General features: G+C 45.6%; 2 protein-coding genes across 4 annotated transcripts in view; both read right to left on the bottom strand.

Moving 5' to 3' along the window:
* Positions 1-21: 21 nt before the first annotated feature.
* On the bottom strand, positions 22-5,657 carry LOC118123742 (cysteine protease atg4da-like). Its single transcript, XM_047343962.1, has 11 exons — positions 5,501-5,657; positions 3,528-3,780; positions 3,159-3,242; positions 2,882-3,055; positions 2,411-2,702; positions 2,257-2,321; positions 1,968-2,095; positions 1,622-1,700; positions 1,444-1,520; positions 874-993; positions 22-711 (listed from the first exon to the last, which is right to left on the bottom strand). Exons 2-11 carry the CDS (start codon positions 3,718-3,720, stop codon positions 541-543), a joined length of 1,383 nt encoding a protein of 460 aa, XP_047199918.1. The 5' UTR covers positions 3,721-3,780; positions 5,501-5,657; the 3' UTR covers positions 22-540.
* Positions 5,658-6,465: 808 nt separating this feature from the next.
* Positions 6,466-21,882, bottom strand: part of LOC118123782 (microtubule-associated serine/threonine-protein kinase 1) — a 34,811-nt gene continuing 19,394 nt past the window's right edge. For all 3 annotated transcript variants that reach the window (XM_035181373.2, XM_035181374.2, XM_035181375.2), the window contains 22 exons: positions 21,632-21,792; positions 20,994-21,069; positions 20,023-20,232; positions 18,976-19,077; positions 17,311-17,443; positions 17,154-17,221; positions 16,610-16,686; positions 16,296-16,504; positions 15,730-15,868; positions 15,485-15,617; positions 14,004-14,169; positions 13,787-13,888; positions 13,427-13,549; positions 12,540-12,649; positions 12,293-12,453; positions 11,944-12,203; positions 11,660-11,842; positions 11,345-11,574; positions 10,569-10,691; positions 10,351-10,484; positions 10,077-10,264; positions 6,466-9,969 (listed from right to left, as the gene is read on the bottom strand). In XM_035181373.2, coding sequence (XP_035037264.1) covers positions 8,348-9,969; positions 10,077-10,264; positions 10,351-10,484; positions 10,569-10,691; positions 11,345-11,574; positions 11,660-11,842; positions 11,944-12,203; positions 12,293-12,453; positions 12,540-12,649; positions 13,427-13,549; positions 13,787-13,888; positions 14,004-14,169; positions 15,485-15,617; positions 15,730-15,868; positions 16,296-16,504; positions 16,610-16,686; positions 17,154-17,221; positions 17,311-17,443; positions 18,976-19,077; positions 20,023-20,232; positions 20,994-21,069; positions 21,632-21,792 — 4,710 coding nt within the window. In that variant the 3' untranslated portion in view covers positions 6,466-8,347. The remainder of the gene's footprint in view (positions 9,970-10,076; positions 10,265-10,350; positions 10,485-10,568; positions 10,692-11,344; positions 11,575-11,659; positions 11,843-11,943; positions 12,204-12,292; positions 12,454-12,539; positions 12,650-13,426; positions 13,550-13,786; positions 13,889-14,003; positions 14,170-15,484; positions 15,618-15,729; positions 15,869-16,295; positions 16,505-16,609; positions 16,687-17,153; positions 17,222-17,310; positions 17,444-18,975; positions 19,078-20,022; positions 20,233-20,993; positions 21,070-21,631; positions 21,793-21,882) is intronic.

Below are 21,882 nucleotides of genomic sequence, written 5' to 3'. Positions count from 1 at the left end.
AGTTTTGCGCGGGTTCCTTCGTACTTTATCAACTGTTTATTTGGATAAAATACCACAAAAAAATAGTCCAGCTCATGAGAAAACTTCTGGTAACTTTATTCCTACACAGCATTTTGACTAACTACCCAGTGAAGTCATAATCTATATATTCATGTGTGAGTCACATGTTAACAAGTGTCCAAGTTTCTACTCTATTCAACGGCAGCACATCCTGTCACATGACATGAAACAGTAGGAGGCTGTGTAGCTCAACACTTTCCTTACGTTTGTCTCTGGGATACATTAGATGCCATTATTATATTTTAATTCATTTGAATAGATTAAGTACAAGAAGAAGACTTGGTGGATTTATGAAGAAAAACTAATAAAATTATCATCCTTTATCTCACAAAGTTCAGTTTCATCTTAAAACAATAAATATTAATATTAATGAGCCAGACATTCTTCTCACGCTCAGTAGTTGCCACAGTCTAAACTTCACATCCATGTGTGATCATTGATCATCGAACGCCCCTCGGAGCAGGTTTTATTTTCTTCTGTTCATAATAGAACAAACTCGTCCATGCTGTTGCTGGTGGCGACTCTTCTCAGGTCATCCTTCCTCTGGATGTAGGTGATGTTGTTTGTGGGCGTGTTGCTTCGCTCATGTTCTTGACTATGTCCCTCTGCAAAGATGAACATGGGGTACGTCTCTGTAGATGTGGAGAGAGCCTGTGGGACAAAGAGGTAGAATACACATTAAAACCCTACATATGACATTTGGTTAATGGACATCACCGTCTAAAATCTACAAGAATTCCACCAAATGAGATGCAGATGTTATCATATGATTCAAAATCCTTACACAGCAGAGTAAGGTTCCTGGTCACGTACCTCAGTAACAATTGTGCACAGTGATTCAAAGTCCTTTTGACATTTAGCATAAAACCCTATGGTGCAACTGGGGTCCATGCGTGAGACGGCCATTTTCCTGGGATATTTGCAGTGAAAAGACTGAAAGAGGTGCAGAGAGAGAAAGTAAAAGATTATACTCATCAGAAATAATCTCACAGACAATATCTCTATATCTCAAAGTTCCCATGTGGATGTCATCATTAGCATTTATACTTTTAGAAAGTTTACATCAGTATTTCCCAACCAGCTTGTACCCCAAGGGGCAGGGTAGACACAAGCTGCTTTCAGTAATACACTGAAGTCCAGAGTCCAAGTTTTCTAGATATTTTACTGTGCTCATATCTAAAAACAGCAATTGATTGTGAAGCATTTCTTATATTGAACACATTGAGCCAGCTCTAACACATTTAGAACCCAGCTGGTGGTGCAGCGCTGTGGGAATCCATCTGAAGAAGAAGTGGTGGGAACCACTGGTTTGCATGTCCGTGCAGACACAGGAGGAACCACACAGAAAGCAAAAAGAAGAATGGAAACTTTACTTCCTTTTACCTCCAGGGGAAAGTTCTCCTTTGTTACATCCACCGTGGGCTGACAGTAGTGAGGGTCCAGGTACAGCAGATTGTCGTCTTTAGCACGGCAGGGCCAGAGGAAGGGGAAAACAAAGTGTAAAGACTGATACCAAACACTTACTGCACAGTTATTATCATGCACACTGCCCTGCACGTACCTTGGAAGCCGACGAAGAACAAAGAGTGTTTTGGTTTCCCCCCGATGATTCCGATGCAGCATTGAAGTGTCAAGAGTTTCTACGAAGACAAAGAATGCTTTGTTGTTCTTTGTTCATTCCAACACAGTGATGTTTGCTTGTGCTTTGCATTAGAGCAAGGGTTCCTCTGTTTTCATGTAGCAGCCCACAGCAGAGCTAACACACAGCACCCAGGGAGAAGGAACCTGTATTGAAAACACTCTAAAAAGAGGAATCTGAGAGTAAATCACTTTGAAGCTACTCTACTTTTACTGGAAAGTCAAAGGATGCACATTGTAGTGAATGTAGGAAAATGTCGTTTGGATACTTTGACACAGGTGATGTAGGCGGGGTTGAGATCTTGTCCTCCGAGTCGCACAGGAACCAGGATGATGACGGACTTCCAGGACTGAGGGGGAGGCCGCTCACACAGCCTCTTCACATCCGCCACGTAAACTGGACACATACAGAACGACAGAGACACACACACACACATGTTCCCAAACTGCAAACTCTACACTCCATAAATGTAAATAAATGTCTAAATAATTACTGAGCACAGCTACATTTTGCCTCCAGAGCAGACAGCAGAGACGGTGATGAAAGAAACGACTCACCGGTGCAATCCTGTGCAACATACACAACCAGATTGGGAAGGTCTGCGGATGCTGCCACAGCTTTCCTGAAACAAAAGGATGTCCACAGTCACATCTTGATAAAAACCTGCAGGTTCCGGTGTTTGTGCTGGTGTGTTCTCGCTTCAGGTCTCACTGGAGGATGTGTGCCGCGATGGAAGGACCGTACCAGTCCCCAGCTTTCTTCCCTGAGCTCTTGCCCAACTCCACCAGCTGGTGGATTCCAAAAGGGGCAGTGGGCTGGTCTGCAAACCAGGTTACGGCCCTTCTGTGTGTGGCCTCCATGGGTCTGTCCAGGAGGGAACCCAAGCTCAGTTTTCGACACCTTTTATGCGGCCCTTCCTGGAAACTCTGTCCTCTGTGGGCAGAGCGGCTCTCGAGGTCCATGTCGTCTTTGACCGCACGGTGGCGCACAGACCAAGTCCAACCTCAAAGTGATGAAACCAGAAAGCGACATGAGTATCTATCTACTTGAAATAGTTTATCATGGGACCGTGACAGATTCTTTTGTTTGATGCAACAGTAAAATCCCCTTGTTTTCGAAGCTGAAAGAAAAACTCACAATCTAACATCAGCTTTTGATAATTTAAATCATGTGTGTCTTTACCTGGTGGCATGAGGTGCAAGAGGAGACCTTGTGCCAACAGCATCTGCCCCGAGCGTAGAACACAACCCCAGCCGCTGTCGGTGGTCAGAGAGGAGCCGGCCAGCGGAGGGAACCCACGTCGGTACGTCAACCACAGGAGGGACACGAAGGAACTACGGAAAAGCTCTCTCTCCCCTGACATAGGTACAGAGCTTGGATGTAAAAGTTGCCCCATGATTTTCACAAGAACGAGATAATTTTAGATTTGGGTATAAGGGCCACATGCTCGAGGCCTCACCTTGATCCTTGAGCTCGTAGGATTTCCCAAGCAAGATCACAGGAGAGCTCTTGCTGAATTTTGATTTCTGCTTCAAGGTCCAGCCTGATATATTAAAAAGGGAAAAGAGAAACAGTTTAATCTCACAGGACAAACGGATCTGCCCTTATTACACGGTAACATAAAACTGTTTCATGCCAAATGGCTGAAAGCATCGTTTACATACATAGATATCTGTCTTACAATATATGTAGAGAAGTTTTTAAAGGAATTGAATAAAAGGTATGATGTGTATTTTGTCATATAAGCACATGAATTGTTGTTATGAGTCCAAGTGAACCTTTGCACCAAAGCAGATGCTACCTCTACCACTGAAGCATAAAAACTGACCATATTTGACACTGTTCCAAGCTGAGACCAACTTGGACCTGAGTTTGCTCCTGTCCACGGCCTCCTGGACGTCCCGGCTCACTTCTAGGACCTCAGGCCCGGCAGATTCCGAGGAGAGGAAGAGCCAGTCGTCCATTTCGTGGTCTGCAGAGGGCAGTCGCTCGCAGCGGGACGTGGCCATGCTGGGATTCATAACAAGTAGAGATGACCAAGACTAGAGGAGAGGAGGGTTGCTCCTTATCTCCAGGGTAACCTAAACAAACACAATGGCAGAGCAGACACAGATGACGTAGCAGTGAGGTTTTTCTTGAGACCAACGAGGTCTGAACCCGGAAGCGATGGGTTAATGTTGAGCACGGCGAAGTCAATAATTCTCCATGACAGTAAGAGAAGACTCAAACCACATGACTGCACCCTGTGACTCGAGGAATTTCAGATATGTCAGTTTAGCTGCCGCGGGAGAGATGCTGGTGTCCAATGATTCTCAAAAACACTTGGTCTGCGCCTTCTCAGATGTTACACTGACAGGTTCAAGGATTCATTCAGTATATGTGTCTTATACGTCACTAAGGTCTACTGACCTTAAGGTCTAAGTACTTGTCGTCCCTCGCACAAGATTAAAAACAAAACCTCATCCCACATTTGAAGCCATGCCTACAACACTTTGAAATATTCTTCCTACTGACATAAGATCTGCCGTCTCTGTGGATGCCTTCAAAACGAAAATTAAAATTCATTCATTCAAAACAGGCATTTTCCTATTTTCCTACTTTTTTTATGTGTGCTAATGCCTCTTTTATTGTTGCATTTTAAACAACTGTAATCTTGTGAAGCACTTTTTTGCGACTTGACAGAAATATCACTTACTAGAATATCATCTAAGCATCAAGAGTAATTGTGTTTATTCTGCAGCAAGTTCCCTTATGAGAGAAATTCTATTTTTGTATCAGATCATCAATAGTCATCTGTGTGACCGCAGCCTCTTCCTGTTGTGGCTGCCGGAGGTGAAACTAGCTTGTACAGTTCAGGGGTTTAGCAGCGTATCTCCAAACCTCAGCATCTGCAGCTCCACAAGGGTCACAACATTAATCTGATGGGGTCATATCTCAGAAACAAAAACAAAAGATCTGCTACGTCAATTCACATCAGTGTTTTAAGACTTTGTTAAATATTTCCTTTGTTTGTGAGATGTTGGATAATTTTACTTCTTTAACTTTGCTGAGGTTCTGAGGAGAATTTTAGTTTTTGGTTTTCTTGGGGGTTGCTTGGTCTTTTATCTCTATTATTATTATCATGATTATTTATCTACTCCCATATGTGTTCTAACCATTTGCTTCCTGTTGTGTAGTTTCTGTGTAATCCTGCTAACTCAATGGAAATAATCAAGTAAATTACATCTCATACTTCAGTACTTGCCACCACTGGTAATTACAGCCATATGATAGTGTGACAGGAGACTATTCTCTGATTTAACACAACATTTTACTGAACACAAAATAAAATGATTCTTTAAAGTGAAACAGTGGAAACAGTGGAAACAGTTTAATGTGTATTTTATGCACAAAACATCTGTATTTCAGCCTTTTGTTTTCCTGCTGAGCTGCACTTTGTGTTGACAAGTGCTCTATTAATTATTATTATTATATTTAACTAAACTCATGACTAACAACCCTCTGCACATTATTTGGAAACAACTGATACAACAACCATCCACACACACTTCATAGGGTTAAAGTCACTTGCAGCGACAGTCACTCTGCACCTCAGGATGTGTGTAGTTTAAGTTGTGTATTTGACTTCCTTACAGCTCACTAAATCCCAGTCGTGTGATATCTTGCGAGTTAACTCAAGCTGTCGTCTTCTTGTTGAACCTCCAGCCTCGGACCCGGAGCTCGTCCTCCTGCAGACGGACCCGAGCAGCTCGACAACAACATCTCCTCTCCACAGTAACCCGGGGGACCTCCTGCTCTTACCTCCATTCGGGCTCCGGCATCGCTGCTCCAGGACTTAGACCGAGCCCCTGGACGAGCTTCACCCGCAGGACTTGCTGTAATTTCCCGTCACTTTCAAACATCCGCAGAAAACTGACAACCACCCCGCTCGCACACTTCCTGTTTATGCGCGTCACGTGATGCGGGGGCTGCTCTGGTTGGTCGACGGAGGACCAATGGGATCGAGCGCTGAGGTTCCCCTGCATGATAATAATAATAGTTTTATTCCTCTTGGTGATTATTTATTATTGAAGCCAGAGGAGCAGCAGGGAGCTCACTCCTCTGACGTAATAATGCTTCACATGAATACAGGAGATACTCAGACTCCCACTGATCAAATCTGCTTCTCCTCCAAAACATTTAAACATTTAGTATTTTGAATTTATATATATATATATATATATATATATATATATGTATTACGGTGAGAGCTCAACGCACTGCAAATCAAGAAAACACATACAAATACAGTAATACGCTGCAAACAGATGCTGCTCAAATAATTGATGATGTAGTTTTTTTTATTTTGCAGTGTGTTGAGCTCTCTCGGCCATCGTAATATATATATATATTAATTTGGTAATTCAAATTTAACCTTTTATTTTAGTTCATTCCTTTTATTGCCATGGATTTTTGTGAGACATGTTTTACTTTCTAGATGAGGATCTAAAAGAAAGTGAAAGGTTTTGACATGGATCAGTTTCTTGGGACGTGGATCTAGAGGAAAAAACTATATATTCAGGGAACTGATCTACAAATATTTAGGGAACTGATCTACGATACGAGGGTGTGTAATTTGGTGCAACTTGATTAAATCGAAGTGGCCTGTTGGTGGAATGTGTTCTACAGACTTCTGCTCCAGTTTCTGATTTGTCTCTTTTGCACGATTTTATATTTCTACAGTTCATGTATTTTTTTAATACCTTTAAAAAACAGTCAGACAAACGTTTTGGGGGTTTCACTGCATTTTATTACATTTCTGCACTTTAGGCTTTTTTGCATCAGTTTTTCACAACGGTGGCGAATAAATCTGTAGCGACGGAATGAACAACACGAGTCAGGGAGAGAGTTGCAGCTGTAAAAAAGTCAAACACTTGGACAAAGATGGATATGACAGCAATATCACAATGTCAGATTTATGGAATGACAGAGTCGAAGCTGCACAGGATGGGGCAGCCACACAGATTTGGTAGATTTAAATTCATAAATAACTAATTTCAGTCGTAGAACAGAAATTCCCCTACGTCATGACACGTAAAAACATTTGAATAAATAAAAAAATTGGTTTAATAAATAGAATAAATAGAAAAAATATAAAAGAAATATGTAACACAAGTTAATCAAAGTATCCGACACAAAAATAAAGTGCAAGTTTGTCACATCACACACAAAAAATGACTGGTGTTGAATGTCCAGAACACTGGGTGATGTCTGTTTAAACCACTACGTCACAGCTGGTAAAGTAAAGACTGCAGAATGTGTTTGTCAACAGAAGGACGATGCATCGGACTCATGATGGATGAAACTCAAAGATCCACAGGCAGAGATATCAGAGGTCTCGTTACACGTAACCCAATCTGTTGTTGTTGCTCAGGGCCTTTTGTCAACGCCCACAAGGTGGCAGTCTCCGGCAGCTCTGACTCTTCTGTCCCAAACATGTCAGGGATGATTTTTTTTTTTTGGTGACACACGAGAAGACGCTCTCGACAAATCTGCTCCTGGCTCGGTGCTCAGTCGACCACTGTGTCACGCGTGCTCGTCTCTGTGGAACTGGGCACGCATGGATTGCATATTATTACACATTTAAACAAAAGACAAATCACATTATCTCTAATAAATAAAAACACTGGCACTTTCCTTCACACGTGACAATAAACTGCATAAATAGAAAAGAGTGGATGAACGAGCGTTTCTGAGACGACTCGACTGTGACTGCTGCTCTCACACACTTTGATCGGACTCAGGTATTCGTGTAATCGGCCTACGACAAACAGTCCAGCGTAATTACACGTTTCTCCACGATCAGCGGAGGCAACTTTTAAAACAAAATGCTCGACTTATTGCGACCCTCACGTCTCTCCTCCTCCTCCTCCTCCTCCTCCACCTGACGGACACACAATGTAAACTGAGTAGTCGGGGACACCAAAGGGAAACTGGCGTGATAAGCAGATTGCATAGCGTCCCTGTGCAAGTTCATCTAATCGACCTCTTTCAATCCCACCGAGATTCAGCCCTTAAACCCCCTCGGGTTCCGTCTCTGTTGTTCCAGTTTGTTGAGTCGCTCACCACGTGATACAAGATCAACCTCGTCCCCTTTCGAACTTCAAGGAAACACAGAATAAACTAACTGATGGCACTGGAGCTGATCTGGAATATGAGTAATGCCCATTTCTGACAGAATCCTGCTCGTGTGACGTGCAGCCGACGGTTTGGCCGCTGTGGTCGTTTTTGAAATGTTGTTCACAGTGTTCACTACCTCCAGGTCTGCTTTATATTTTTCACCTCCTTTTTTTAAATATGCTTTTCGTTTTTCCACATATATGTAAGACATGCGTTAGGACATACACTTTTTTTTTTTTTTTAAACCTATATACAAGACATGGGGATGGACATACAGTGCACACACAGGCCGACATTATGATACCACGTGCACACATCTTCCAACAGTAGCTGCTGCATCTCTGTGCGTCTACATGTCACGCGTCATGTGTTATTTCTTCAGGCGGTTGTGTCTCCCCTTCATTCCAAGTCACGCTGCTTCATGATATGTCAGTATGATGCTACAGTAAAAGGCATTACATGGGAGAGTCTGACTCGTTCTGACCCTTATCACGAATGATGCTTGGAGCTCCGACTGGTTCCTCGATCGGACTGGACCGGGCCGGCGCCGGCGGAGGATCCCGTCGGAGCCCCACGGCGTCCTCCCCCGGTCACGGCCTCTGCTCTTCCTGCTGTGGTTCCCCGCTTCTCCTCGCCCGTCTTGGAGGCGTCTCGGATCTTGGCTCCCTCTTGCAATCCTCCCTTTATGGGCCCGAGCACTGTTTTGGCCACGCTCGTCAGCTGGGTGACGAAGCTGGCTTTGTCCCCTGGAGACATGGGGCGAGACTTGCTCGAGCAGGGTGAGGCTGCGTTAGAGGAGGGGGACATGGGATTCTCCTCCAGGACCTCCAAGTGCGCCCTCTCCTCCTTTGCGCCACAGTAACGGCTCGATACCTTCTCCGCTTTGGATCTGGCAGCAGCCGGCACATGAGCTGGAGGGCGGGTTGGAACTGAAGTGGGAACTGGGGGTGCAGGACCTTTGACCTTAGTCGTCTCAGTTGCTTTATCGCAGCCGCTGACGCCTCCTCTCTCTCCCGTCTCGGAGCCTTTGCGTGTCTTGGACTGCTCTGAAGACGAGGCTCTCTGCACGGGAAGTTTTTCAACCTTCACTTTCTCCTCAGCCTTCTCCTGAGCTTTGGTTCCAGCTCCAGCGTCTGTCTGCGGCTTGCTCACTTGCTGTTGGACGCTCTTTAATGTTCCCGGAGTGGAGATTTTCTCGCTGAGTTTACTCTTGGACACTGGTCCCATCGAAGCTGAAGCACTTGCATTTGGAGGTTTGTCCCCAGGGCCCGGTTTGGTCTCTGCAGTGGATGGAACCGGTGCTGGACGAGACTTGGTCTCCGCAGCAGCTGCACTAACGTTACTCTTCAGAACCACAGCAGCAGACAGAGTTTTACTTGTGTCGACAACATTGGTTTTGGACTCAGCTTTAGTGATGCTCTCAGATGCTGTGGTTTGAGTATCTTTATCTCTGGCTGTGAACAGTGTGTCACGGCTGAGCGGCGACTCCTGTCTCCCCAGCCTCCTCCCAGGCTTCAGGCCTCCGATCTCCCCTCCCATGGGAGGAGAAGGGGAGGAGGATGATGAAGGGGAAGGTGGAGCAGGTCCGTTCTCTCCCTCCATCTCTAACAGACTCTGTAGACTATGCTCACAGTGGAAAGACTCTCTCCTGTAGTCCCCGTGCGTCACCTCCAGGCTATGCTTGCGTAACGACACCCCGCCTGTCAGAGGAGAAGGCGACGATGATGACGAGGAGGAGGAAGGCAGAATCGGTGCTCCGAGCTTCTCTGCCGACTGCACCCGCTGCAGCAGAGGGGACCTGGGCGGCTCTGCGCTCTTGGGACGAGGGCGGGCGACGGGAGGCGAGGAGTGCAGCTTGACGGGAAACATCTGTGTGGTGTTGGAGCTCCCCACCGTGTGGCCGGTGAGGGGCGGAGGGGAGGAGGTGGTCGGGGAGGGAGTGTGAGCCAGAGGGGACAGAGGGATGTTGCCGGCTGATTTGCAGCGTGCGGAGCGGTACTGGCGGTGGAGCTTGGGACTCAGGCCGTGCAGGGAGCTGGGCCTCATGTGGTGGGAGGCTGCTGGGGAGTTCGGGGTGCTGGTCGCTGGGGAGCTGCTCTGGGAGGAGTTGGCTGAGGGGAGCAGAGAAAATAAACTTCAAACCACTTCAATCACAATGTTTCCTGCTAAAACACATTCAAACTAAAACGTATTAGTGTGGATGTGGCCTCATACTAACCCGGGTGAGAGGATTCCAGGGTGGAGCGGTAGGTCTGAGTGGGCGAGCGGGCGGAGAGGCTGTGGGTGGGCGAGCCCGGGAGACTGTCTCCAGACGACAACGAGCGGTTCAAGGAGGAGAGGCTCCGGCTGGTGTGGAGCAGGTTGGACTGCTTGGTGATTTTCCTGAACAGGGAGTTGCGCTTCTTCCTGAAAGACACGACAGAGGAAATGTTGAGGAGAAGAAAACGCACAGGAAGCAGAAAAGTGTGATAATGTGCTTTGTGGTAACTCACTCCGGTCCCTCCTTGGCCCCGGTCCGCTTGCTGCGCCGCGCCATCTTGGATTTATAGCTGGACTTGCGGGCGGGACCCACTTTTATCGAGGTGTTCTCAAAGGGAGTAGTTGTGACCGTCACTTTGTTTCCACTCTGAGGAAAAATACTCATGTATGTTATTTATCTGAACAATTCAAATGTAAAATATAAACAGATGAACAGATAGATGGGTCTCACCTTGAGGATGAGCTCCACCACCTCTGTGTGAACCAGACCGTGGACCGACTCCCCGTTCACATGAGTGATCAGGTCCCCAGCACGAAGTCCAGAATCCTGGGCCGGACCTCCGTCCTCCACATGCTGGGATCGGAAAAGAAATGATTAATGTAAGAGTGTCACGCACACACACACACACACACACACACACACACACACAGTGACTCAGCTGAACTATAAGACAACATGATGACATATGCAGATGACAACTGTATGTGTCATATTGTTAGCAACTGATGACTACAACCATCATGAATCATTTAAGCCCAATTTATTATTGTATATACTGTATTTTTACATATTTTCTTATTTCTAAAAATGCACTTTTGTCTTACCTCTAGTTTATATTTCTATGTATTGTTATTGTCTCTGTATATTGCTGGAGCGACTATAATAAAACCCAATTCCCCCTGGTATCAATAAAGTATTTCAGATTCTGATTAATAGATCAAATCTATATTTGGTCAAATGTGTCTTTCTGTAAACATCTTTACTGAAAGTCGAATTTTATATTTGTGTTGGCAGTTTTTTTTAACTTTGTTTTTATTTCTTCACACGTTTGATATGTTTACAATTTGATCCAAAGCATTTTCAGCTCCATTGATGAATATATGAAAATATAAATATGTATATACATCATTGTTATTACTATAAGTAGTAGTAGTGGTGGTGGTAAACATATTTCTGTCATGCTGAGTCATAAAGAACTGTGCGTAGTGTAAACTCTGCTCTCTCACCCAGACCATGTGATGCACGCTGTAGACGTCACTGTCTCCCATGTAAACTCGGATGGCTCGGAGCGTGAAGCCGTACTTCTTCCCTGAGCGATGGATGGTGATCGGAGAATGTAGGACGTTGACCATCGGAGAGTAGTCTCTGCTGGGGGACGAGTCACGGGACGAGGGGTTGGACGAGAGGGAGCGAGGAGACATGGGGCTCGCCAGAGGGGACGCAACGTGCTGCTCCACTGTGGGCGGAGGGACGGAGTTAAGTTACATGACAGTGTGTTAAAAAGGGTTTTTACAGTTTTACAGTACAACATCCTCCTTCACCTGCAGGAATGATGACAGACAGAGCCGTGGCAGAGGCAGACTTGATAACTTTGGTTCCTGGCAGTGAGTTACGTTTATCTCCCTCGGCCGAGAGCTGGTGGTGGCGAACTCTCCGCAGCACCAGGTCAGTGGCGGCCCCGCGGGGCCCCTGTGCGTCCGGAAGCCCCAGAACAGTAGCGCTGCCTGGAAGAGACAACGATGCATCAGCAGGTCGCAAGAACTTTTTAGTTTGGGGTCAGAGATCAGATATTTGAGTGACGCTGCGCTGCCTCGTCCCCTCCTACCTCCAGCGGTGAGCCCGTTGCTGTCTTTCAGGTAGGCTCTCAGATCGCCTTGAGAGGAGATGGTCCCCATGGCTCCTTCCAGGGAAGTTCCCCTCGCCTTCACTGTGGACTGCCTGCAGGAGACCAGCAGCTCCGAGTCAAGTTCCAGAGGGGAGGGCAAGCGGTGAGTATCCATGAGGGCAGAGAAACGTCTACGTGTCCCGGACGGGGGACTGGAGTCGCTCTCCGTGAAGGAGGATTCAGAGCAGGACAAACGCTTCCTGGAGGAACAAGACAAAAAAAAGATTAGAACCAAACAACCAGTGTGCAAATCATTCAAAAAGAGGATTGGGCTGCAGCCTGCACTCACATCTCAGGTGATCCAGTCCTCCAGCTCTTGTCCCTGAGCGTGACGCTGCCCAGACTTTCCCTCTTGGCCATTCGCTCCTCCCTGGGGACCTTGTGCTCCCGTAGAGTCACACCATGGGGTTTGTGCTCCAGCTGGGACAGATGCTCCATGCTGCTGTACACCTTCACGCCCACACAACCAGTCAGTCACACTTTCTGATGAACAGCTCAAACATTACTACGAAGACGTGAGAGGTGTCGGGTCTGACCTTGCTGAAGCGGGGGGAGCAGGAGGAGAAGCGGTGGATCTCCACGGGCTCATCGTCGTTGGTATCGTCTTCATCGTACGATTGCACGTGGTGGTAGCGCTCAGAGCGAGCTGAGGAGGGAAAGTCATGAGAGAACATGTCCTTATCTTTATCTCTGATGATCTCACCCGAACACACATTAGATACTAACTCTGGCCCACAGACGTGAATCACTGTGTTTGAGAGTTTGGTCTGAAAGCTGCAAACTCAGAGCGCCCCCCCACCCCCCGCTGGTGCTCGAGTCTAAAAATGCACATAATGACCCTTCTGCAGTTACTGTGGTTATCATGGTAACACAGGAGAGTCAAAACCTAAAAGGATGTGTGTTCTGCAGAGGTGGCAAAAGTCCACATATTCTTCACTCAAGTAGAAGTACGGATACTTGTGTTCCAAATGACTCAAGTATAAGTACTGATTCACCCTTTTTACACAAGTAAAAGTATAAAAGTACAGGCTCTGAAATGTAGTCAAAGTAGAAAAAAGTTCCCCTAAAAGGTTATTTCTACCGACTTTTCAAAGACGCTTTAACTTAAACCACTTCAAATCAAATAAGAAACAATAAACTGAAAACCTGTTAAAGCAAGAAAAGTATTTTCTGGGTCATTGTCCATTTAGGTCGAAATCTGTCTTGATGTGTGGAAGTTGGCGCTCGATGACGCAAAATAAAGATTTTAAAAACAGATATTTTCCTTAAAATGCATTTAAACCATAGTAAAGAGTAGGAGGTTCAGATATTTATGTTAAAATATAGCGAGTAAAAATAAATACACAAGTAAAGTACAGATACCTGAACAATCTACTTCAGTCCAGTAACAAAATATCTGTTCTTTATTTCTGGGACGACTTACTGTCAAAATAACTGGTGTCTTCCTCGGACTCCAGGTGAGGGATGAACTCGGCCTTCTGTCTCAGCAGGCTGTTCCAGTCCACCTCCGTGAAGAACGAGTGCTGCTTCACTTCAAACGTACCTCCTGCAGTGAAGAGGGGGGGGGGGATGAAGAGGAGGAGAGACAAAGGCAGACGGGTGATTTCTGCAGCCTGAGAGAAAGTGAAGGTACTGACAGCCCGGACCAAAATACCCACATGTCAGAAGTTAGAGTTATACCGCATTCCAGATTTAGATAAATAAACAGATTGAATGCATAATACATAATACTGATGAAGGCATATGGGAGTTTACTGACTGCAGGAAACAGCAAGTGACTCACCTGTGCCCAGTCGAACCAGTGGATTCGTCTGCAGGAGCGAGGAGATCAGGTGCTGGGCGTCGAGAGGGAGAGCCTCGTCCCCCTCAGGCCAAACGATGTCGTCTACAAGACACACCGCAGAGAGGAAGAGGAAGAAGTAAATTAGAACTACAGTTTGCTTCATCTTGTGTTGAATGGATCCACCTGAACATACTGGTCCAGCTCGGACGTCCCTCACCTGTGATGACTTGTCCGAACAGCTCCTCTGTGGTGTCTCCAAAGAACGGCACCAGGCCCACCAGGAACTCGTACAGGATGATGCCCATAGCCCACCAGTCCACCGGCTTCCCATAACCTTGACGAAGAATAACCTCAGGGGCGATGTACTCGGGGGTTCCACACACCTGAAAAAATACAGTTTGGGGTTAGTCGTCAGTTCGATTTTATGTGAATTACATCTGACCCAGTCCAGAACCTGGAGAAAACCTGCGCAGACTCGGGGAGAACATACAAACTCCACCCAGAAAGAACCAGGCTCGGAACCGGGGAACCTTCCTACTGTGTGTTAACCACCCAACTAATAACGCTTTTGTCACATTTAATATAACCTCAGATTATTCAATTTCAAATTCTGTTGTTAATGAAATCACTCAAGATTATTCTAAACCTACCATTAGATTATCTGAGCAGGAGAGAGTGGGTGAGAGGAACACGCGTGTACGAAGCATGTGCTCTTCTGCCAAGTGGATCAACGTCACAGATGCCAAGATAAGATGAAAGCCCCCGGTGAGCGTTTTTAATGTGCACATGCACTGAATGCAAATAGACTCCTGGACCATCATGATGCAAAAAAAAACACAAGAAACAATGAGGCTGAGATTCAAAGCAGGACCAGTGAATGAAAGGCCCGAGGAAATAAGACGAAGCTAAAAGGGAAATGATTATAATAAGAGTGGAAGGCCCGGTCCTTTTGTTCTGCCAACTGTTAACGATTCATGCCTCAGATACGACTGGCACACAATGACACGGGAGTTCTCTGCTTGGTGCAGCACTGTGATTCTGCCAAAAAGACGCAATTTACAGTGTATATGAGGTTATTTTAATCATTTAAACTAATTTAAATTTGCACAACACTTAGTTTTATTAAAAGTGAAGGTAGATTCTAATGACCTCAATACATTTTAAGTAAAATTTGGTTCTGACTCCTCGTGTGTGTTCCTACTTGTTTATTCCATGTTCAGAAGTGATGCACTTTGAGTTAGTCACAGTTTAAATTCATTTATCAGTAACGAAGCTAAAGTCTGAGGTTAAAATCTGTGAAATGAGACGTTATTAAAAGTTAAGTTAAAAAGTTAAGTGCATTCATGGAGTGTGATAATTTTTGTTTTATAGTAAATAACATTCATATGGTTAAAAAAAGGGTTAAATGTTAAAACCATCGTCATCTTGTTTTATCTTTACAAAGTAGAAATAATCTGTAAATCACATCGGGCTCTTATTTTGAAGGCGAAATAGATTGTTCCCCAACCACAGACCTGAGGGAACTTGCAGCGTTTTTTTATTATTGGAGTAAAGCTACTGTTGTGGAAACCCTGTGTGGTCATTGGTCCCCGTCTTTCAGGTAAGTTGGTAGATTCTGTCATGTATTCGGTATGTTACGAGTTTCTCTCGTGAATAAAACGTGTTGTTAGATGCTGTGATGCTGTATTTTTGTCATACCTGTTTATCCAGGAACTCCCGGGTGTCCTTCTCTATGTGTCCTTCATACAAGTTGGTGGTGAGACTCATCAGTCCCATCTTGGACAGGCCGAAGTCCGTCAGCTTGATGTGTCCCATCGAGGTGATCAAGAGGCTGGGGACAGAAACAGTACAGTACAGACTGAGCTATACGAGCTTTATATACAGTGAATCCAGTGCAGTGATTAGGTTTTAAAGTAAAACTACTTTAACTCCCATCTTCTTACTTGTCCGGCTTGAGGTCACGGTGCACAATGCCATAGTTGTGCAAGTACTCCAGTGCGAGGACGGTTTCTGCGAAGTACATGCGCGCCATCTCCACGGGCAGAGCTCCGATGTTCTTCAGCAGAGTGGCACAGTCTCCTCCTGACAGCACAGTGAATGATTTCATTAGTCATACCGCCGACATCAGCGATTAACATGTCTCCTGGGTTCCTCTTGTTCTAGAACATTCTCATTTCCATTTAGGACGAAGGGTGACGTGCACAACCGAACTCGTCGTGACGGCAGTTCTGTTCAAGGACATCGGACACGAAAGATATCCTTCAATATCTCGACTGTTGGGTTTCTCTGTAATATTCGAAGATCTTAATCTGACTATAGCTGCTTTCAGACCTGCACTGAACTCCGGATAATCTGCAGACATTATCCAGAGGGCTCGTATGTGAGAACGCAAATGTCTCCAGAAGTTCTCCTTCAAGACTCCTAATAAAGAAGCCATACATGTAGAAGACAAGTAGAAAGATGTCAAGATCGCTGCTCCAGAACAACCTGCACCCACACACACACTCACCTTCCACGTACTCCATGACCATGCAGAGGTGTCGGCGGGTTTCGAACGAACAGAACATGGAGACGACGAACGGATTCTCTGCGAAGGTGAGGATGTCTCTCTCCACGAAGGCCTGCTGGATTTGGTTCCTCAGGATCAGGTTTTGCTTGTTGATCTTCTTCATGGCGAAGCGCTGCCGCGTCTCGAGGTGACGCACCAGGTACACGGCGCTGACACACACAGAGGCACGTGCACGCATTACTTTCACTTTACCACATCTTTTGCCTGACTTAATCATTGGTGACATCCTCGTCCGCAGAGAGAAGAGGACTCACCCGTACGCTCCGTTACTGATCAGCTTGATGGTCTGGAAGTCGGCTTCTTCCGGTGGTTTCACTGCTCTGATCTTTCCCTGAGGATCAAACATCACAGAACTAATTGTTACTATCATCTCTTAACAAGCGTCAACACAATCTCTTTCATTTCAAGCTGCAACAAATGATACGGTGACCACAACACAGACGCACTAACAGAAAACACGAACGCAATGTTAAACAATCAAATAAATGGACAGGGGTGAAAATATATAACCTCCCTTGCAGACGTTATAACTATGAAGCTGCCTCAGTTCTTAATTTCAGCCAGTTGGACGAACGCCCAACGTTAGAGGGGATATCCTGTTTTTCTTTTTGTACCTCAGCATAAATTAGCTGAATAAAGTGGATAAAGCTTGTAGCCAAGTCATTAGCAGATGAAGCAGACGCTGGCCGGCCGGAGCTGATGCTGTCATTCTGCAGAAGGCAGGAAGTTAATGGATGAATGTGGAAAAGGACGGAGAGCTTTAAAGAATTGATGAGACTGAGGAATAACCAGTCTCACCTCGGTTGAGTCGTCTGTCTCGGGCGTTAGTGGTCCCTCGCTGTCGTAACTCTCGAGGTTTACCATCTCTGGAAACAGACATATGACGGATCGAATTAAAGACAGTTGAATTAACATCTTAACACTTTCTAAATCTGCGTCTCTGAGTCCTCCTCACCTTCAATGGGGTCCCGGGTCAGTCCCAGCTGGCCGATGATGTATCGAGGAATGTCCGTTTTCATCAGATGACCCTCCTTGGCGTGGTCCTCCGCCGCCTCCAGCAGGTGGTAGAACTCCTCAGGGTTAAACTCCTGGAAACCAGAGCATCAAGACTTGAACCGATAATGTCGTCAAGCAGCAATTTCTTTTTGTTGAGTTTCCTCCATTAACATTAACTTAGATTGAGGAGCTGATTGATTTAAAAAGGCTCCGTGTCGGCCTCCAGGAGCCGATTCACGATTCACTGCCTCTGGAGCGGCTCCAGGATTCGTCTCATGTTCCCTCCTGAGACGTATTTTAAAAACTTGCTTATACGATGGGGCTAGGAAATAAAGGAGTCAGGCACCATTGATGGAAGGAGGAAGTACTGCAGGTGGGGACAGGAAGTGAACATCTTGGGGTACAGAAGGAATTGGAAAGTACCAGAAACTCAGGCTACAGGCTATTAGGCAACTGTTAAACTTTATCCTCATCCTCTTCCTCCTGATTCAACGTGAAGGAGGAGGAGGTGGAAGTGAACAAGCTTCTTCAGCTCCTCATAAGATGCTTAACGACACCCACTTAACTTAATCCAATCAGACCTGAAGCATCTCATTCAAATCCCTCTACTGTCAGTCATTGTGTCTCTAATGCATCTCCACGCCGCTGAGACAAGCTGAATCACTAACGACGCCAAAATCATGCAACGGATCCCGAACATAATCCAAACGCAGCGATATGCAGAAAACGAGGGTGGGACTGATTCGCTGAATTGATTCTCCACGTCTCCGTCTCAGCTGTCATTTATAATCAAAGCCCACGTCAGGGTGGCATGACTCATCTTGGAGGACACAAGATTGATACCCTGTTATGAAACAGAGTCACGCTGGGTTACACACAAACACAAACACACACGTTGGCGTCCTCCAGCTTTAAGTGACACCACGGCTACAGTGTGAGTGAGTCAGGCCTGATGGCAGCCGAGCATTAGGGGGCCGCTGCCTGGTGTTAGTGCGGCAGGGCAAATTTTAATCTAAATGCAAATACGTTCGCCACCCAGACAAACCTGGATCAACTCGTACAGATCAGTGTTTGCTTGTTGGGATTTTCTGCTCCTGATGTGTAATACGCCGCGGTGCTTAAAGGCTCATAAAGTAACCGTGCTCAAGTTTGTATCAAGAAGAATGGATTTGTTTTAAGGTGCAAGAGGAACATCAACTGTGAGATGTTCTGAGATGAAGGATTTTTAAATATTGCAGTTTAGTAAATTACTTCCACAAGTGTTTGTCTGACGGTTTATCTCCAATTTTCCAATTCCAGTTCATGGAATCACTTCCTCTTCAGCAATTTGTTCTACAACGTAAAAGCACAACGTTTGTTTTGGTGCTGTGATGCTTTATTCCAGGCAGAATTACAGATCTTTTATTTTGAAATAAACTGAACTTGGGTGTAATGATTGTGACGTTTCTGAAATAGACTAAATGTAATGTATGAAATCATTCAAACTTATATATAAACCACACTCGTGAACAGTATTCTGTTTCATTAATATCAAAACATTGACAATAAAATCTTCATGGCAGATAAACCAGGTAGGATGAGCACAAAGTTTTCTAACTTCTTCACTCTGTGTGTGTTATCTTACCAGACACTCCAGAAGTCGAGCCGGTCGCGAGATGATGATGAGGAGCTTCTTCACCAACTCTGTGACGAAGGCGACCTCGGTGCTCTCTGAACGCTCAAAGGCCTGAGAGAGAGAGAGAGAGAGAGAGAGAGAGAGAGAGAGAGAGAGAGAGAGAGAGAGAGAGAGAGAGAGAGAGAGAGAGAGAGAAAGTCTAATAAAGTACATGAATATACGATAACATTTGGTTTCACTGACACAGTGAGTGTTCGAAGCTGTAGAGATACGAGAGTTCCTGATCACGAAAGACTCGATCAAACCAAAAACCAGGCAACACAAACTAATCACTGCGATTTAATCAAGCCGTCAAAATTGAGCTGCTGATGAAAATCCCCGATGCCTGTTATCAATTCCCCTAAAATCATGAGCTCAATTAGCTCCAATCTCATCTCCCAATAAAGGCATCGGGATTTAAGACTTGAGAGAAACCTCCACAGCTGCAGCACACGTCCACACACACACACAGACTGTGGTGGGGGGGTGGGGGGGGGGTGGAAGTGGACAGTGACGGAGAAGAGGATGATGGGGAAACTAAAAGCCATCATCGCTCTCATCGCCTCTCCGCTGAGCCGAGGCGACTCCGGAGCACATTCAGCCACGTGCCTCAAAGCGCTCGAGGGGCTCCGTCAGCCAATCAGACGGCACAACGCCACAACGCCACAGCGCCGACAGTCTAGAATCCACAAGGCAAGAAACACTGCTGCACATACTGCATCTGCACAGTTACACAACTTTTATCTTTGTAGATATACAGTTTTTAAATTTTTATCAAATTTACTCTAGATTCTAGTTTCTATTCTTATTTCTTACTTTATTTTTCCCCTTGTGTTGCTGTGTCAATGTTAAATTACCTGTATCAATGAAGGTACATCAGATCGTATGGTATAATATCATAATACAGTATTCAGTTTTCCTTTAACATACCAAGAAATTGAGATAAGAAGGAACAGTGTTGAAGTCTGATATCGGCCGTGCTTGAACTCGTGCTGACGTTACATCTTTTACACTCACGTCATTCAGGAGCTTCTCCAGATTCTGCTGCAGCTCGAAGAAGTAGACGGAGGTGATGAGGCCCTCGCGGGCTTTGGTCAGGCAGTCTCTGGACAGCTCGGCTATCTGGTGGTGGATGAAGCTGAGGACGCCGTCAGCGAGCGGCAGGACGTTTTCGGGAGAGAAAGCGTGGATGAACTCGGCCAGCCTCCCCTCCATCTGAGCCGTGGCCTGGTGGAGGGGAAATGACAAGAGATTACGTCTAGAAGAAAGGATTGGATTTCTTTAGAGGAGCCAGAGGTACGGGACAAAAAAAGTTCGGGAAGTAATTTCCTCCGTGGCCCAGACAGTGTGACGCTGCTAATTCACAGCGACTTCAACACCGCGTCTTTTATTTTCTATCTGACTTGTGTGAGGACAAACCGAAGGAGCTTCTACCTCGAGTGAACTCCAAACGATAACAATTTCCTAAGGCTGGATTTCTCTCACTGAGGAAGCTTTCAGCCTGTTTCCTTTAAAAAACCTCCCTCAGCCCACCGAGACAGCGACAGGGAGAAGAATGAGGCAAAGGAGGGAAAGTCGTTTTTTATTTGGCCGTTCAGCCGTGGCAGCTTTTAAGAGCATTGTGGAGAAACGTAATATTCTCCCTGAAACACGTCTGGCCTGGCAGTGTCACATAATCTTGTTTGTGGAGGTTTAACAGCCTCCATGGCTCGTTTCTAACTGGGTTTGGATGAATGATATTAAACATTCGTACACATTCAATCTGAACACATTCAATCATAACATTTAAATCCCCCTTTTTTTGTGTTTTCTAATATTTTAGCTCTGAATTAATTGGATTAGTCGCAGATATGAAGGATTGAATGATCAGGTTTATGCTTTGGAGGCTTAAGGATTTGTTTTACGATAAACATCATATTTCATAAAAACGTGTGTGTGTGTGTGTGTGTGTGTGTGTGTGTGTGTGTGTGTGTGTGTGTGTGTGTTACCTTTGGAAAGCGCTCTTTGTACACATGGTTCATCATGACTATCTCGTTGTCGTAGCAGGAGGACGAGCGTCCGGGGCTGCAGGGGGAAACAGAACATGATAAGAACAAACTAAAATTTGTTTAGTAAAATGTATTTCACGTGTACTTTGACTTTTGACTGTCCCAAACATTAACATGGAGGTGGTGGGGCCTCTACTGCAGCCAGCCACATATGTTTTGGCTTCACGTTTGGCAGCTATAAACTTTACCTACAGTCTATGTAACCAACATTACTGAATCTCTATAGAAGTATAGTTATAGATGAAGATGATATCTTATCCTATTTTGTTTAGTACATTTTTAGGGGTGATTGTATGTATTTTATTATCTAAACTTTCTTTAACTGTTGTCTCCAAAGGTTTGATTGATTTATTTTAGATGTATTATAGCTTAGATAAGCTGCCGGGTTTATTTGTACATTTTGCTGTCTTCCTGTTTAAATAAGGTCATTCTCTGTAGCTTACAACGGGAAAATAAAACGAGAGGTTGTATAACAGCAAAAACAACATCAACCAGGGGTCACCCCCGTAAATCTGCTCCCAAAGTGTCCTTTAAAAAAGAGAGCAGTGTTTAATCTCATGGGTTCTGCTGCTGCTGACCTGAGACTGCGGGAGCGCAGCCGCATGTGGGGGGAGCAGCGGCCCCCGTCATCGTCCGTGATGCTCTCGGTGCTGCCAAAGTGCTTGGACAAGAAGTGGAGCTCGTCCATGGTGGGCTGGGAGGGCAGCTGGTGCAGCCGCTCCTGTGACGAGCTGGAGGACTGCAGCGACAGAGGAGGAGGAAGAGGGGGATGAAGGGAGGGCGAGAGCAGAGAGGGGAGGAGGAGGAACAGGAAGCAGACGAGGGCGTG

The sequence above is a fragment of the Hippoglossus stenolepis genome, chromosome 16, assembly GCF_022539355.2.
Source record: "Hippoglossus stenolepis isolate QCI-W04-F060 chromosome 16, HSTE1.2, whole genome shotgun sequence".
NCBI lineage: Eukaryota > Metazoa > Chordata > Actinopteri > Pleuronectiformes > Pleuronectidae > Hippoglossus > Hippoglossus stenolepis.
Note: the sequence above shows the minus strand (reverse complement) of the source record. Positions and strands in the feature narration are given on the sequence as shown.

What these genes read in the sequence shown, in the direction of transcription:
- LOC118123742 (XM_047343962.1), bottom strand. Translation starts at nt 3,720, where the DNA reads ATGAATCCCAGCATGGCCACGTCCCGCTGCGAGCGACTGCCCTCTGCA. An exon ending in CTTGCACCTCATGCCACCAG is followed by an intron (nt 2,703 to 2,881) that starts GTAAAGACACAC and finishes CATCACTTTGAG; the next exon opens with GTTGGACTTGGTCTGTGCGC. An exon ending in GTTCTTCGTCGGCTTCCAAG is followed by an intron (nt 1,521 to 1,621) that starts GTACGTGCAGGG and finishes GCCGTGCTAAAG; the next exon opens with ACGACAATCTGCTGTACCTG.